The 14,133-nt window shown below is 40.3% G+C and overlaps 1 protein-coding gene across 2 annotated transcripts in view; it reads left to right on the top strand.

Annotated features, from left to right (window-relative positions):
* The window catches only part of epg5 (ectopic P-granules autophagy protein 5 homolog (C. elegans)), a 47,855-nt gene that overhangs the window by 10,463 nt on the left and 23,259 nt on the right, over window positions 1-14,133 (top strand). For both annotated transcript variants that reach the window (XM_062050848.1, XM_062050847.1), the window contains exons 12-32: window positions 34-191; window positions 256-407; window positions 4,140-4,280; window positions 4,367-4,528; window positions 4,610-4,732; window positions 4,807-5,069; window positions 5,153-5,293; window positions 5,376-5,520; window positions 6,519-6,716; window positions 6,819-6,926; window positions 7,008-7,130; window positions 7,201-7,367; window positions 9,481-9,717; window positions 9,813-9,936; window positions 10,018-10,162; window positions 11,718-11,889; window positions 11,993-12,155; window positions 12,242-12,384; window positions 12,470-12,626; window positions 13,629-13,823; window positions 13,902-14,115. In XM_062050848.1, coding sequence (XP_061906832.1) covers window positions 34-191; window positions 256-407; window positions 4,140-4,280; window positions 4,367-4,528; window positions 4,610-4,732; window positions 4,807-5,069; window positions 5,153-5,293; window positions 5,376-5,520; window positions 6,519-6,716; window positions 6,819-6,926; window positions 7,008-7,130; window positions 7,201-7,367; window positions 9,481-9,717; window positions 9,813-9,936; window positions 10,018-10,162; window positions 11,718-11,889; window positions 11,993-12,155; window positions 12,242-12,384; window positions 12,470-12,626; window positions 13,629-13,823; window positions 13,902-14,115 — 3,431 coding nt within the window. The remainder of the gene's footprint in view (window positions 1-33; window positions 192-255; window positions 408-4,139; window positions 4,281-4,366; window positions 4,529-4,609; window positions 4,733-4,806; window positions 5,070-5,152; window positions 5,294-5,375; window positions 5,521-6,518; window positions 6,717-6,818; window positions 6,927-7,007; window positions 7,131-7,200; window positions 7,368-9,480; window positions 9,718-9,812; window positions 9,937-10,017; window positions 10,163-11,717; window positions 11,890-11,992; window positions 12,156-12,241; window positions 12,385-12,469; window positions 12,627-13,628; window positions 13,824-13,901; window positions 14,116-14,133) is intronic.

Raw genomic sequence — 14,133 nt, 5'->3', positions numbered from 1 at the left:
TATTTATGAGATGTTATTCTCTTTCTCTCGCAGGTTGGGAATTTGGTTGTTCATGTCTGAGATGCCTTATGGGACCCTCTCCAGCTGCATGCTGTGGAGGATCCTTTATGTAATGCAGTGTGCAGAAACAGCCGGACTAGAAGCTATTAGTCCTGCTAATGACACACAATCCAGCATTCAGGCTCTTAGAGGTAAACAGAGTTAACTTTATTTCTGGGACACCGCTTCTGCATTGAACTAACGTTTCTCTTACAGAGCCAGAGCACCAGGAGAGGTTTGAGCGGTGGTTGTGTGAGGTGAACAGCTCTGACGGCATCTCCCTCCTCACCGCCTTAGCACACATGGCCACACCCACTCAATACTCAGATCCTGCCTTTGTCACAAACATCACACTGCTGATATACCAGGTGTGAGAAAATTGTTTTAAGGATATATTGTAATCAGGGTTTTTACGGTCATGACACACCTGGAGAAGTCATAGAATTTTAAAAAGGCAATTTTCAGGCCCTAAAAAAGTTATGGAAAAAAATATTATATCAGAAGTTTTGGGAAAAGTAATGAAAATATATCTAGAGTTTCATTAATCCAGACAAAACTGGTGTGTTGTAGGTAGGGATGGGTACCAAATTCGGTACTTTATTAGACACCGACCAAACTCCTTCGATACTACCGTGCCGTTCTGGGCAATATAGAACAAAACTGATATTGTGATATTTTTTGTCCGAATATCTTTAAAAAAAAAAATTGCAAATTGCTTCAGTGTTTTACAGCTAGATAACCAGTGTTGAGAACACTTAAATTATTTTTGTTGTAAGTAGTAACGTAATGTGTTGTTTATTCTTTAAAAAGTAGTAAGTTAGACATTTTCGTTTATTTTGTGTATATGTTAGGTTTATATCCTCACGCTTGTGCGCGGCACAGATGTAGCTTCTACTCACTCACTGTGGTGAAAGCTGCTGGCTGTTCAGGTTACAACTAATTTTCAGCCACCCAACCGCTACACTACAGTACCTTATTCCGCATAGGCCGCCTTAGCACACATGGCCACACCCACTCAATACTCAGATCCTGCCTTTGTCACAAACATCACACTGCTGATATACCAGGTGTGAGAAAATTGTTTTAAGGATATATTGTAATCAGGGTTTTTACGGTCATGACACACCTGGAGAAGTCATAGAATTTTAAAAAGGCAATTTTCAGGCCCTAAAAAAGTTATGGAAAAAAATATTATTTCAGAAGTTTTGGGAAAAGTAATGAAAATATATCTAGAGTTTCATTAATCCAGACAAAACTGGTGTGTTGTAGGTAGGGATGGGTACCAAATTCGGTACTTTATTAGACACCGACCAAACTCCTTCGATACTACCGTGTCGTTCTGGGCAATATAGAACAAAACTGATATTGTGATATTTTTTGTCTGAATATCTTTTAAAAAAAAAAAATTGCAAAATGCTTCAGTGTTTTACAGCTAGATAACTAGTGTTGAGAACACTTAAATTATTTTTGTTGTAAGTAGTAACGTAATGTGTTGTTTATTCTAAAAAGTAGTAAGTTAGACATTTTCGTTTATTTTGTGTATATGTTAGGTTTATATCCTCACGCTTGTGCGCGGCACAGATGTAGCTTCTACTCACTCACTGTGGTGAAAGCTGCTGGCTGTTCAGGTTACAACTAATTTTCAGCCACCCAACCGCTACACTACAGTACCTTATTCCGCATAGGCTGTGGGTAGAGGCACTTCTAAACCGAGTTGCAGTTAAATATTTGACACACCGTGCAAGCAGCAGAGAGGAGCTCCTGTGCCAAGTCGCTAACAGAAGTGAACAACATAAACAGATGATATTAGTGATAAAGTCGCTACAAGGAGAGATATAGGTTCTAAACCAAATTGGTGTATGTGTAAGTAAAGCTGTAGTCTCTCACCAATCGCCAAATGCAGTCGCTGTCCAGAGCATTGCATAACTCGGGAGTCAAGAATTCGGAACCGCGCCGCCATATTTTTTTTTTAAAGTTTGACGCGCCTCACAGTGCATCATCAGAGAAGCCTCCGTGAACACCCAAGGGGGTGGTGGTGAGCCAAAGAGGATACCCTGTGCTTTGCCTGTCAGGTGCAGAGAAGATCAAACAGCCGTAAAAAAGTACTGGTATCGAATCTAAGGTACCGGTAATTGGTACTGTATTGGTTCAAATGTGAACTATACCCATCCCTAGTTGTAGGCTAATAAAATGTAAATAGGACTCATGTTGGTGGTGTGAAAAATTATTCAATCTAGTCTGTGTGAGTATGCGGCGTGCAAGCTCCAAACAAACTGCAGACATTCCCCACTAGTTACTTCTGTTGGATAAGTGATGATGCTAAAAAGAAAATGCCAGCGAACTGCAGTTCAATAATATGTTGCTTTTTAAGGATAAATGCAAATTTTGGCTGGCAAAAGACACTGACCCAAAACTTGCTGAATTTAAACTTTGCTGTAAAACGTTTGACATTTCAAATATGGGCGTGGCAGCGGTCGAAAAAAAGCACAAAACTAGCCACAGTTGCTAGCACCACAATACCCATTGGTGAGTTTATTAACACAGATGCTGTGAGGACAGCCAGCAATACCACTACAGTTTTTACAGCAACAAAGCAGACAACTTTGGACGTGTCTGCAAAAAATAAAGTCCTTAAAGCCTAGATAGTGTGGGACAAGAGGCGTCGTTTTCCCGCCATATTCCCGGACAGCCAGATTGTAGCATAGTATAACTGCTGAAAACAAGTGTGTTTACGCCTGTGCTTTTGGGCTTGCGCTGCATGTTAAAATACTCTTACTGTTATTATTGTCCCAACAAATGGCATATGTAGTGCTCTTTGACCAATGCCTTAACCACTATTTAACCACCAAATGGATGTATACGTAAGGCAGTGGGATGGAGCAGAAGTAAAGACTAAATACGTTGGAATATGGGAAGATGAATCTAAATTAGCCTGTCTGGTTTCTTTTTCTTTTCTTTTTTTGGAGAGACACCATACATTTTAGACCAGATATTACTTAGTGTTACAATAATGACTTTTTGAGATAAAAATAATTATTTTGGAAATTTAGTAAAAGGTTTTAGAGAAATCATGGACAATCACTGATTACAAAGTATAAGAATCCTGTGTTATACGATAGGATAGGATAGGGACAGACTTTAGTCATCCCACAATGGAATAATTATGTGGTTGCAGTGCTGATTCAAAAAGTACACAAACAAGTATTAAAGTAGCGCAACAGTCACACAACTGCTACCCTTCATTGTGCAGTCCCTTAGGGGTTTAAACCAAAAGGTAAAAAAACATGAGGGAAACATTTAAGAACACAAAGTGGGATATAAAAGAGGACATAGCTGCTGCAACCAGCTGCAACTTCAGCGGAGCCATTTTTACATACAGCAACAAAAGTAAAACGCAATGAAAAACAAAAAATTTGTAATAAATAATACGTACTGCGCACATATGATTGCACAATGCACAGATAAATAATAAAACAATAATACAAATAATAGTATATTTCATTATGAACATAAGCAACATAAGATGTGTATTAAAAGTATGTGGTATGGAATTACACTGGCTCATACTGAGAGGTGTTTTTAAATGATAAATAAATGATAAATGGGTTATACTTGTATAGTGCTTTTCTACCTTCAAGGTACTCAAAGCGCTTTGACAGTATTTCCACATTCACCCATTCACACACACATTCACACACTGATGGCGGGAGCTGCCATGCAAGGCGCTAACCAGCAGCCATCAGGAGCAAGGGTGAAGTGTCTTGCCCAAGGACACAACGGACGTGACTAGGATGGTAGAAGGTGGGGATTGAACCCCAGTAACCAGCAACCTTCCGATTGCTGGCACGGCCACTCTACCAACTTCGCCACGCCGTCCCGTCCGTTTTTAAAGTTTTAATTAGTATGGAGTTAATTTAGGGAACAATAGAAACACATGAGGAAGGTCAGTTCCACAGAAACGTATTCCTACAATTAAAAATACTGTTATAATACTGTTAAATCCTTACATTTTTGACAGTGTATCTGAGATCTACTGTACTGTATTTTGGTGAAGCCCAAATTCTTGACAACTGGTTTTAATCACCGTGGTTTTGTTCCAGGTGTCTTATGTGAGTGTTACAACCAGAGAAATCTACTCTAAAGTTGGAAGGGAGTTGTTGGCTGCCATAGCAACAGCTCACCCTTACATTATCTCGGTGCTCCTGGAGCGGCTGAGAGAGACCATCCAAGCTGTTGGCATGGTTTGTTCTCTTTTGACCGAAAGCTTACTCTGAGAAAAGCGTGTAAAGTGCAGAACTTAAACCTGTATATATTTCCGTCTGCTTAGGCGGCGCTGTACTTGTGCAAAGAGTTGCCACTAAGTCTGTGGTGTCCACGATCAGAGGAAATATGCGTGATCGGCGCTTGGCTGCTCCACCATCCTCTGTCTGCGGTGGAGAATCGTCTGGCTTGTGTTATACTAGAGGGTCTCAACTGGGGATACTCACAGGTAGTATTATATGCACTCCCAATCGTTTACAATATACTTTTGTTTCGAAATGACAAAGCCTCTTTGCATTTGGTCCCGCAGGATGGCTCTTTGGCATTGTCGTCATTGCTCCACAGTGAGGTTGCTCTGCTGGTAGCCGAGGCCTTTCAAAAGTATCTGACTGACAAACCATACAGTGGCCTCATTTCAGAAGGCATTAAACAGGTCACATATAATCACAGACATCTACCGTCCTACATTTTGACAGCATCCCTGAGACCTTCTTCTCCTTCCTCCAGGTGTCTTATCTTGCCAGTGTCCTTCGTTTAGGCGTATCCCCTGAAGCGTCATTCAGCCAATGGGCGTGGCAGCTCTTGCTGAGGCTCAAGCTCCATGCCAATGCTCAGAACCCAAAAGGAGCCTGGTCAGTTCCTGCTTCAGTGTCCAGCCCACCTGCAGAACTTACACACTGTCCTAGCATGCACTCCGTGCTTAGAGCTGTAAAAGCAGGACTCCCTATTGGCGCATACCTGTCCATTGCCATGACAATAGTGGGACATAGGTTTGTACTCGTGCACTCATAATGATCCTTTACAGGCCGATAGAATGAATGGACGAGACTAAAATGTGGATTTTTTTTGTCAGCCTGGAGCGCTTTTGTACTGATGGAGTCAGCCTGTTGAAGAATCTGATTCAGTCTCGTCACCTGAAAGCTGCTGTACACCTGCTTGACAACATTCTTCCTCAAATCTACCCACTCAGTTTCTACCTTCTTAACAACTCTCAGTAAATAAGGCACCTTTTTACTGCATAAGCTTTCCCAAGTGCCCCACTAAAACTGTACATTGTTTTTTCCTGTTGATTCTAGGTTTGTAAACTGCATTCAGTTATTTTTGCAGTACGACAGTGTGTGTCCTCAAGGTGTGACGCAGCAGGTCACTCACCGGGTAGCGCCACTCCTCACTGGAACCACTTATGGAGACAATGTTCGACTGCTGAACAGTGTCATTCAGGTCACCATCAAAATATTAAACAAGGGAGTTTTTGTTGTAAAGCAATGTGCATGTATGAACAATATACACAGGAATGACTTTCAATGCACTGTGCCGGTATTATCATAAGTCTATTAGTGTCACTGGGCTGTGTAATTATTTTCGGTAGCTTTTACAGAAAGTTGCGACAAAGTTGCAATGTTTTGAGGCTTATTTTTTCAATAACATTGAATCATCTTGTGATTTAATTTTTTTTTTTCATCAATGTTTTGAGTTTACCTTAATCTAAAAAAGAAACAAAAACAAACATTTGGAAAACTAATACTGTATTGATGTTTTATAGTAATTGTCAAATTGCATTTTAGCAATTTTACTGAATAATAGTAATAATTATACATAATTACAGATAGAAACATTCCCAAAGGCTTCCTTATTGTCCTCTTTATGTTCCAACACATTTACCCCCAAATGTTGAGGACATTTGTGAACTGGTAAAAATAATCTATAGCAGTATTATTTGTTGGCAAAGAGAGATGATGAGAGATTATCATCACTCGTCAACATTTCTGTCATGTATTGCTGCCTCTTTCCTAGGTCAGCATTGCAAAAGAAAAGCTGTTCTTAATTGCCTTACATTGGATAAATAAAGACTAAATGAAATAATACATGTAAAATAGTGAGGACGCCAGTGTGTCGCTAAATGTTTGTATAATACATTACCCAGATGTTAAGTGCTGTAGATAGGAACCAGAAGTAAGTCTAAGCTATGCAAGAGGACAAAAATTGTGCCTTTCGTGCAAAAAATATTCAATACATTGTTAAATGTTTCTGTTCCTGCTTCCCTTACACAAACATAAGTTTTGATTAGACAGTAGTCGTGCGTCTTTGAGCGCCGCTCAGAGACAGATTGATTTGTGAAAATGTGCAACGTAGTTGCAGGCATTAGACAAAGCTGGTTAATTTTGCGTGAATTGCCGCGATCTGATTACAAACAAATAATGTACTTGTTTTTCTTCTAGAGCCATTTGGTGGAGAGTTCACAGCCTGGTCATGTCGGTGCAGCAACTGTGCTGGAGTTTTGGGTAGGGATTTTGACACAGCAGAACTTGTGGTACAGGGACAAAACAGCCCTGTTCCTCATGGATCAAATTTGCTGTGCTGCATTCATACACCATCTGGAGGATTGTATGCACAAACTCCTGTACCAACAACATAAGGTATTCACATGTTCACATTGCATCAGCATCAGTGATGTGTTTGAGTTCATCTGCAAAAATGATATAATTATGATTATGATATGGCGTTCATGTCTAATGCAGAATGCTTTGGGATACCATGGAGACAGAGGTCTACTCTCCTCTCTGGTTGGCTGGATTTCTGGAAATGCCACACCTTCCTTCATTGAGGGCCAATCACTGAGTACAGAGGTAAGGGAGGGTCCCTCAGCCTCAACAGTTTGTACAACAGCTATTTGTCACAGTTGTTGACAGAATGAACATTGCTTCCAGGTTTGGTTTGCCTGGTTGGTGCTTAATATGGAGGGTGCGTTTGAGGAAGAGTCTCAGCTCAGACGCTGTGTTGAACATGAGCTCCTGGCCGAGCCCAATATCTCTCCAGAACAAGCCCTAAAGGTACAAGTGGTATTCACTCCCAAAAGAATATATGACTTTCACTAAGAGGTAATGTTTTTGTGTGAGCCAGAGGGCACAGCAGAGGCTGAAGTTGCCAGTCACCCCATCTCTACAGCGGCTACAAGTGTATCGCTGGGCCTGCCAGACTATAGCCACACCCCCTGATCACCCCCTTATTCCGCTGGTTTGGCAGAGATTTCTACAGCTGTACCTTAGGCAACCTGGTCCCGATTATGGGTATGATTCAAACCTCTAATCTAAAGCCAAGTTTTCAACAAGTGGTACTGATTTTAAATGTTTTATAGTTTGACATGCCCAACAGTGAAATTATATGCAGTGGTACCTCAACTTAAGAGTGCTCCAACTTAAAAATGTTTTGAGATAAGCCCATGTCTCTCTACTAATTGTATTGTTTTAAGTTGCAAGCAACAATCTGAATTAAGAGCATCCCGCTATTAGTTGCCGTAGAAAATGTAAATGTGTGTGTGTGTGTTTGTGTACGTTTGCGTGTGTTTTTGTGAAAGTGTTTGTGTCTGTGTATATGCGCGACCTCCCGTTCCAACGTCGCAAAAGTCAGCTCGTCACAACTTAATTAATGTTCAATCAGCGTTGTGCCTTGTCTCCTTACACAGCTCTGAAGTGCAGCCCAGAAGAACCAAATAAAGAAATATGACTAACACTAGCATAGAAGTTTGAAACAACATTTAGAAGGAACAGCGGCTTTAGTAACATGTTTTAGTTTCACTATCTGTTGCAGCGCAAAAGTAATCCCGCCCTGAATGTGGACTTGCAGGCACTCCCAGAAGTCTATGTTAGTCCCGACTGGGAGAATAAACTCATCCACAAATTTTTATATCTAAATATTTACATTCGCAAAGATTTCACTACTCTGATGTGGTATGTACTAAAAAAAACTACAGCCAGACACTTTGTGTTCTTTTTGTTTGTTTGTAGATAAAAAACATTTTGTTCCTGAAATAGTACCGTAATTTCCGGACTATAAGCCGCACCTGACTATAAGCCGCACCAGCTAAATTTAGGGGAACATACAGATTGCTCCATATATAAGCCGCACCCGACTATAAGCCGCAGGGTTTTGATGTGTAATTACCGTAGTATATAGGGGTTCCTGCTACCACGGAGGGGATTGTCGGGACAGAGATGACTGTTTGGGAACGCAAAGCGTCCCATTTATTAACAATAAATCTTTCAATCATTCAATCAAACTTTCACATCTTTGACATGGCGAACAGCATTCGTGCAGAGTACAAATAATACAACGGTGCAAAGTAATACAAAGTGCTCACCTGTACGTTATCAAAATAACCAGCCTACCGGTATATGAAAAGTCAGTCTTTAATCATTGTGTCATCGTCTTCCTCCTGCGTACTAAAACCACCGAAATCCTCTTCGTCGGTGTCGGAGAAGAACAGGCCGTAAATAAGCCGCACCCTTGTATAAGCCGCAGGGACCAGAACGAGGGGAAAAAGTAGCGGCTTATAGTCCGGAAATTACGGTAGTTAAACTTGTTATATGTGTTAGTACACATTATTTTAAAGTACCTCAAATTCAAACTGCACTTTAATGTAATTTTTTGCTACAGTATTTGAGTTTTAAAAAACTCCACAATGTGGGTCACCGCTTGCCGTTTGCCAAAGCACTGGTGAGAAGCACTGACACAAGTAATTAAAGAATACAAATAATAATTTACCACTTGAAAGTGTTGTTTCGTAAACGTGAACTTGAAGTAAAAGTCTTATAGTATTCGGTACACCACTAATACTTTGTTTACTGCAGAATGCACTTTTTGATGACAAGCAAAATAACAAAAGAACTTTGAGAGGGAAAAAATATTTTTTACTCCCACAAAATGTACTGAAAAAGAAGCATAAACCGTGGCCCTAAAACCGAGGTACGGACTAGATCGTGGGTTACCTGTACTGTTGCACCTCTAGTAAGCACAATTATATATATGAACAAAATGACAGTTGTCAGCTGTTAGCATATATTACCTCAATGGCGGACATGTCTGTTACAAGATACTGCAATAGTAAATAGTAGGGATGCAACAGTACTCGCTATAATCCTGCATGGGACAACCCGATTACATTTTTTTGGGGCAAATTGTGATAATAATCCAGATCGGACGATATGAAAAAATTAATTGGTATCATTTGTTCTGCCATATCGCCCAGCCCTACCCTGAGTTCTATCTAAAATGGCATGTTCACCACAGTACTCTACAAACGTTGTCATTTTGGAGTTTTATGTTGGAACCAAATTTGCTAACCAGACAATACAGGCTGAATGTGAAGTCACTAGGTGTCTTTCTTAATGCATTGTCTAACAGACTGGCTGCTGGTGGGTGCATTGGCCGTCGATTCTTCCAGGCTTCCTCCCAGGCCACTTTGCTACGAGACCTAAGGCAGAGAATACAAGAAGTGTCCGACTTCCACCATGCTGCCAGTCAGGCCCTGAAGGTGCCCCCGACACACTCCTCTTCAGGAGACAATCTGTGCAATCAGACTCCTGGCAACCCTGGTCACCTCTGCCTTACCTCTCCTCAGCTGCACACAGAGCTAGTCAGGTATGGTCACTTACATTAATTTGATAGCCAGTAGTTAAAACGATTATATATTACAGACTGTTAGACAAAATCTTGAATAACTTCTTGCATTACAGGTTGTTTGGGGTTTTTGCTGTGTGGTTGGATGATGAAACTCTGCAGAAGCAGGAAGTTTACCTTCCCTCACTTCCGCCCGAATATGAACCACATAGACTTGCACAGGTTATGCAGCAGCAACAGGTGTGTGTAACACCTCTGGATAAATATTTTAACACAGATTACTTAAAGAAAAATTCAAAAATCGATTACATTCTATTTTAGGAACTGTGGCTGGAGTATGTGGACCAAGAGCGTCTGCAATATGACAGAAAGGAGGTTCTGTCCCTGTGGGAGAAGGTGCAGAGCGAGCCATCTTTCCTCCAAGCACAAAATGCTTGCTTCACAGATTACACCAGCCTCAACAATGGTAAAAAAAATACAATATCAGTTGTGAGGTGACCACAGCTACATCAAGTTGAGTCAGTGCTGTTTACCAATAAATGTATCATATAAAATATGACAATTATATATTTAATCAATCAAACAAAATGTATTAAGCACTTTTTATGTACAGTCAAGTTGCAACTCAAAGTGCTTTACGCCAGAAAAAAGAATCACACTCATTCACAGACGCAAACACAGCACTATTGACAATAAAAAGACATAGCATGGCACTGAGGATTAAGTGAAGTGAAGTGAATTATATTTATATAGCGCTTTTCTCTAGTGACTCAAAGCGCTTTACATAGTGAAAACCCAATATCTAAGTTACATTTAAACCAGTGTGGGTGGCACTGGGAGCAGGTGGGTGAAGTGTCTTGCCCAAGGACACAACGGAAGTGACTAGGATGGCGGAAGCGGGGATCGAACCTGCAACCCTCAGGTTGATGGCACGACCACTCTACCAACCGAGCTATACCGCCTATAAGGAAAAACACCACCTTTGAAGAATAACAAACACTGAAGAATAACAAAAAATGTACATCTAAAAATGTAATAAAATAAATATAAAAAATTAAATATAAATGAAAAATAAATAACATCATTAAATAGTGAGAATAATGTTAGTAGTAATGATAGCAATAAATTAAAAATAGAAAATATTGATTTGAAAATATGCAGGTGCATCTCATTACTTAGAATATTGTGCAAAAATTATTTTATTTCAGGGGTTTAATTTAGACTTGGAGACCGAATAAAGGCTGAGGAAGTTTTTTTAGTTATTTTTTTGATTAGAGAGTGAACTAGTAGTCAGCAATATTAAAAAAAAACTTTTGTAAAACAATTTGAGGTTTTTATATATCTTTATACTGTAATCGTCTAAACTAAATGAAAAAATACATTACTTAGATATTTTGATTAATGTATTGTGCATGTATGAAATACTGTATGTTTACTTTGAATTTATTGAAATACATTTTAATAAACTTTTCAAAGATAATCACATTTATTCAGATGCACCTGTATATATAGATAAATATACAATGTGCAACAAAATGACTTGAAAACAAAACAAAAAGGGGAAAGTGTAAACAAAGCCTTATTTGACCTGCACAGTTAAAATAATTGTGCTTTGACGTTCTGGCCATGCAACAAATCATATATATTTTATTTTTGCCCATCATAATTTTGGAATTCAAAAAGGGGTATTTGTTTATTTAGAAGAAAAAAAAAGATTGAGTATTTGTATTTTAATGAGTAATGTTGGAGTTTATTTTATGCAATAGACTGGTATGAGTGTTGCAATATCAGCCGCTACACTACAGTACCTAATCCCGCACAGGCTGTGGGTAGAGGCAATATCTATCTATCTAACATATCAGGTGACCGTGAGATAAGCGATAGTCCAAGTAAACAAGTTCATATCTAAAACTTTAGAAAGGAGGCTGCACACAAGCAAACAAACCATGTCCTCTTTGACAGAGGTCATTACGGAGACATGGGTATTAAAGTGCGGTAAGGTTCTGCATTTTGGTCCGCAGCAAAGGAACGTATCCTGAACAACCTGCAGAAGCATCCAGTGCCACAACCTGCTCCAGACCTGCAACAACTGAAGATTCCTGTGGCTGAAGTCCCCAGTGTGTGTCTCTCAGACTCTAAAGCTGCTGCAGAACTACTGCAACGGGACCTCAACATTCTGCAGGACCAAGCCAGGTACCCTTACACCCTTCAACCATCTGCTAGTATAAACAGTTTGACATGCATACTGTACACACAAGTGTACAGTGTTATCACACTCAAAGAAAATGTGTGTCAGGATTGCAGTATGCAGAGAAGCTCAGCAGGTGGCGATGGAACAGGAGCTTTTGGAGTGTCTTCCTCTGCTTTACAAGAACCGAGCTGAACAAGTGACCATGACATTGGAATGTAAAGGGAAGGGCGGGCAGGCATGCCAGGGCCCAGCTAACATCACAGTTACTGTAAGAGCACTGTCACTGCACAGATTACACATTTTGAGATGTTGTGTCCTTTCTATGAATTGTTAATGTGTGTGTTAATTGTGTAGTGTGAGTGTGTACAAAGACAAGAAGCAGTGCACACTCAGATAACATCACTGCGCAGGGACATCAAGAACCTTCAAAGTGATGCTATGGCTCCGCCTTCTCTAAGCCTGGCCCAGGCTGCTGTCCACACTGAAAACTTTATCACGTCAGTATAAACTAAAACCATGAACACAACTGTGTACCAATGAGTTTAAGTTATAATGTGGTATTTGTGTAATTGTTGTGTACAGGGCTCTGGTGAACATGTACAAATCTCAGAAATCCCCATCAGTGCAGCATGTTGGTGTGTCAGCCTTCTACCAGCTGGTCTCCTTTGTATGTGAAGACACACTGCGACATCCACCAACACGCCAGTACCTCTCCTCGTGTGTGGAGATACTGGGACAGGTACACACCCACACACATTCAGGTTGTAGAAGCCCATCCCTCCACCTATTTTCTTCTGCTTGTTCTGCTTATCTCAGCTGGGTGGTAGAAGTTATTCCTATATAATAATAGTAATAATAATGAACAAGTCATAAGCTGATTTCAATAGCACATCACATTCAAGCCAATTGTACCAAATTGTACATCTATGCATGCCTGAATTATCATGATATTTGATGGGACCTATGATGATTTTAAGCTACATTTAAAGAAATTCCTTGTGGTCTAAGTAATATGTATTGATTATGCTTTTGGTGTAAATTTTGCGTACATTTTCTCCACAGTCACTTTTATAACCCGTTTAATGAGTCTGTCTGCAAGAAAGGCATTTTTGGAGGCGTTCCCAGATTGCAAATGAAACCACGCTCCTCCCTCTGCAAAGTAGCATAATTAATATTTTGAAAATGTACGCTGTTAACTATATATCTCAAAGTCATGTTGTCATGATAGATAGATAGATAGATAGATAGATATACATTTAATTACAGCTAACGCTAACTATCCAAATCGCTATTATAAGCTCACAAGTTACAAAACCCAAAGCTAATGTGCATGCATGTGTTATATACGTACGTAGTTATGTCATTATGTCGTAGAAGCCGTAAGAGAGCAGGATATAACAGTGGAAAGTTAGCGCTCTCTAGACATCTGTGTAAATGTTGCAAACAGCCCATTTAAGTCTAGCTCTCAGCCAGAGGGGTAAGAGATCCTCCCCCTCTGGCTGAGAGCTTGACCTAATGTCTAAATGAGTGCTTCCACCTACCGGTGATGTTAGAACATGGCCAAACTGCAAAATCCCGTTATGATTTGATGCTTTGGCATTGTTTAACTTGAGTATGCAACATTGTAACAACATTTATAAGTCAGAAAAGACTAAATTTGTCATAGGTCCCCTTTAGGTGTCATAAATTAGTCCCCTGTACTGGGGGAAAATGCTAATATGTCTAATTCTCTTACATCAAGGTGTTCATCCAAGGCAACGCTGAAGAGTGCAGCCATGTCCTGAAGACCATCCTGGAGCACAGACGGCTTTGCCCTCTCATTTCTCCCTTTTTCACACCAAATGCAGCCCCGGCCCAGCTCGTTTTCCTTTACCAAGACGTGGTGATGTCCCTACACCTTGATAGTGCAGATGTCATTTTCATGCTTCTCACCAAGGTCAGTCAAGACTGTGAGGAAGTAGGTACAATACAAACACAATCCTTCATAGTACATCAACTCTTGCATCTATTGCAGTTTGATTTGTCTGCCTGGCTAAACGAAGCCCATCCCGTGTTTTCTGAGAGGACCCGTTTACTGGAGTTAGTTCATGGAGGTCTCTGTGTCTGTGGCCGAGATCCTGAACCTGAACTTCTCACACCTTTTCACCTTTTCACCAAACACTGGACACTGCTTTTGCGCCACCACTTTCCTGACCACTACAGTGACTGTCTGCGTTTGCTCATGACCAGTAAGTGTGTCTGTGTGC

Source organism: Entelurus aequoreus, linkage group LG06, assembly GCF_033978785.1.
Source record: "Entelurus aequoreus isolate RoL-2023_Sb linkage group LG06, RoL_Eaeq_v1.1, whole genome shotgun sequence".
NCBI classification, from domain to species: domain Eukaryota; kingdom Metazoa; phylum Chordata; class Actinopteri; order Syngnathiformes; family Syngnathidae; genus Entelurus; species Entelurus aequoreus.
The sequence above is the reverse complement of the archived record's forward strand: the minus strand, read 5'-3'. Positions and strand labels throughout refer to the sequence as shown.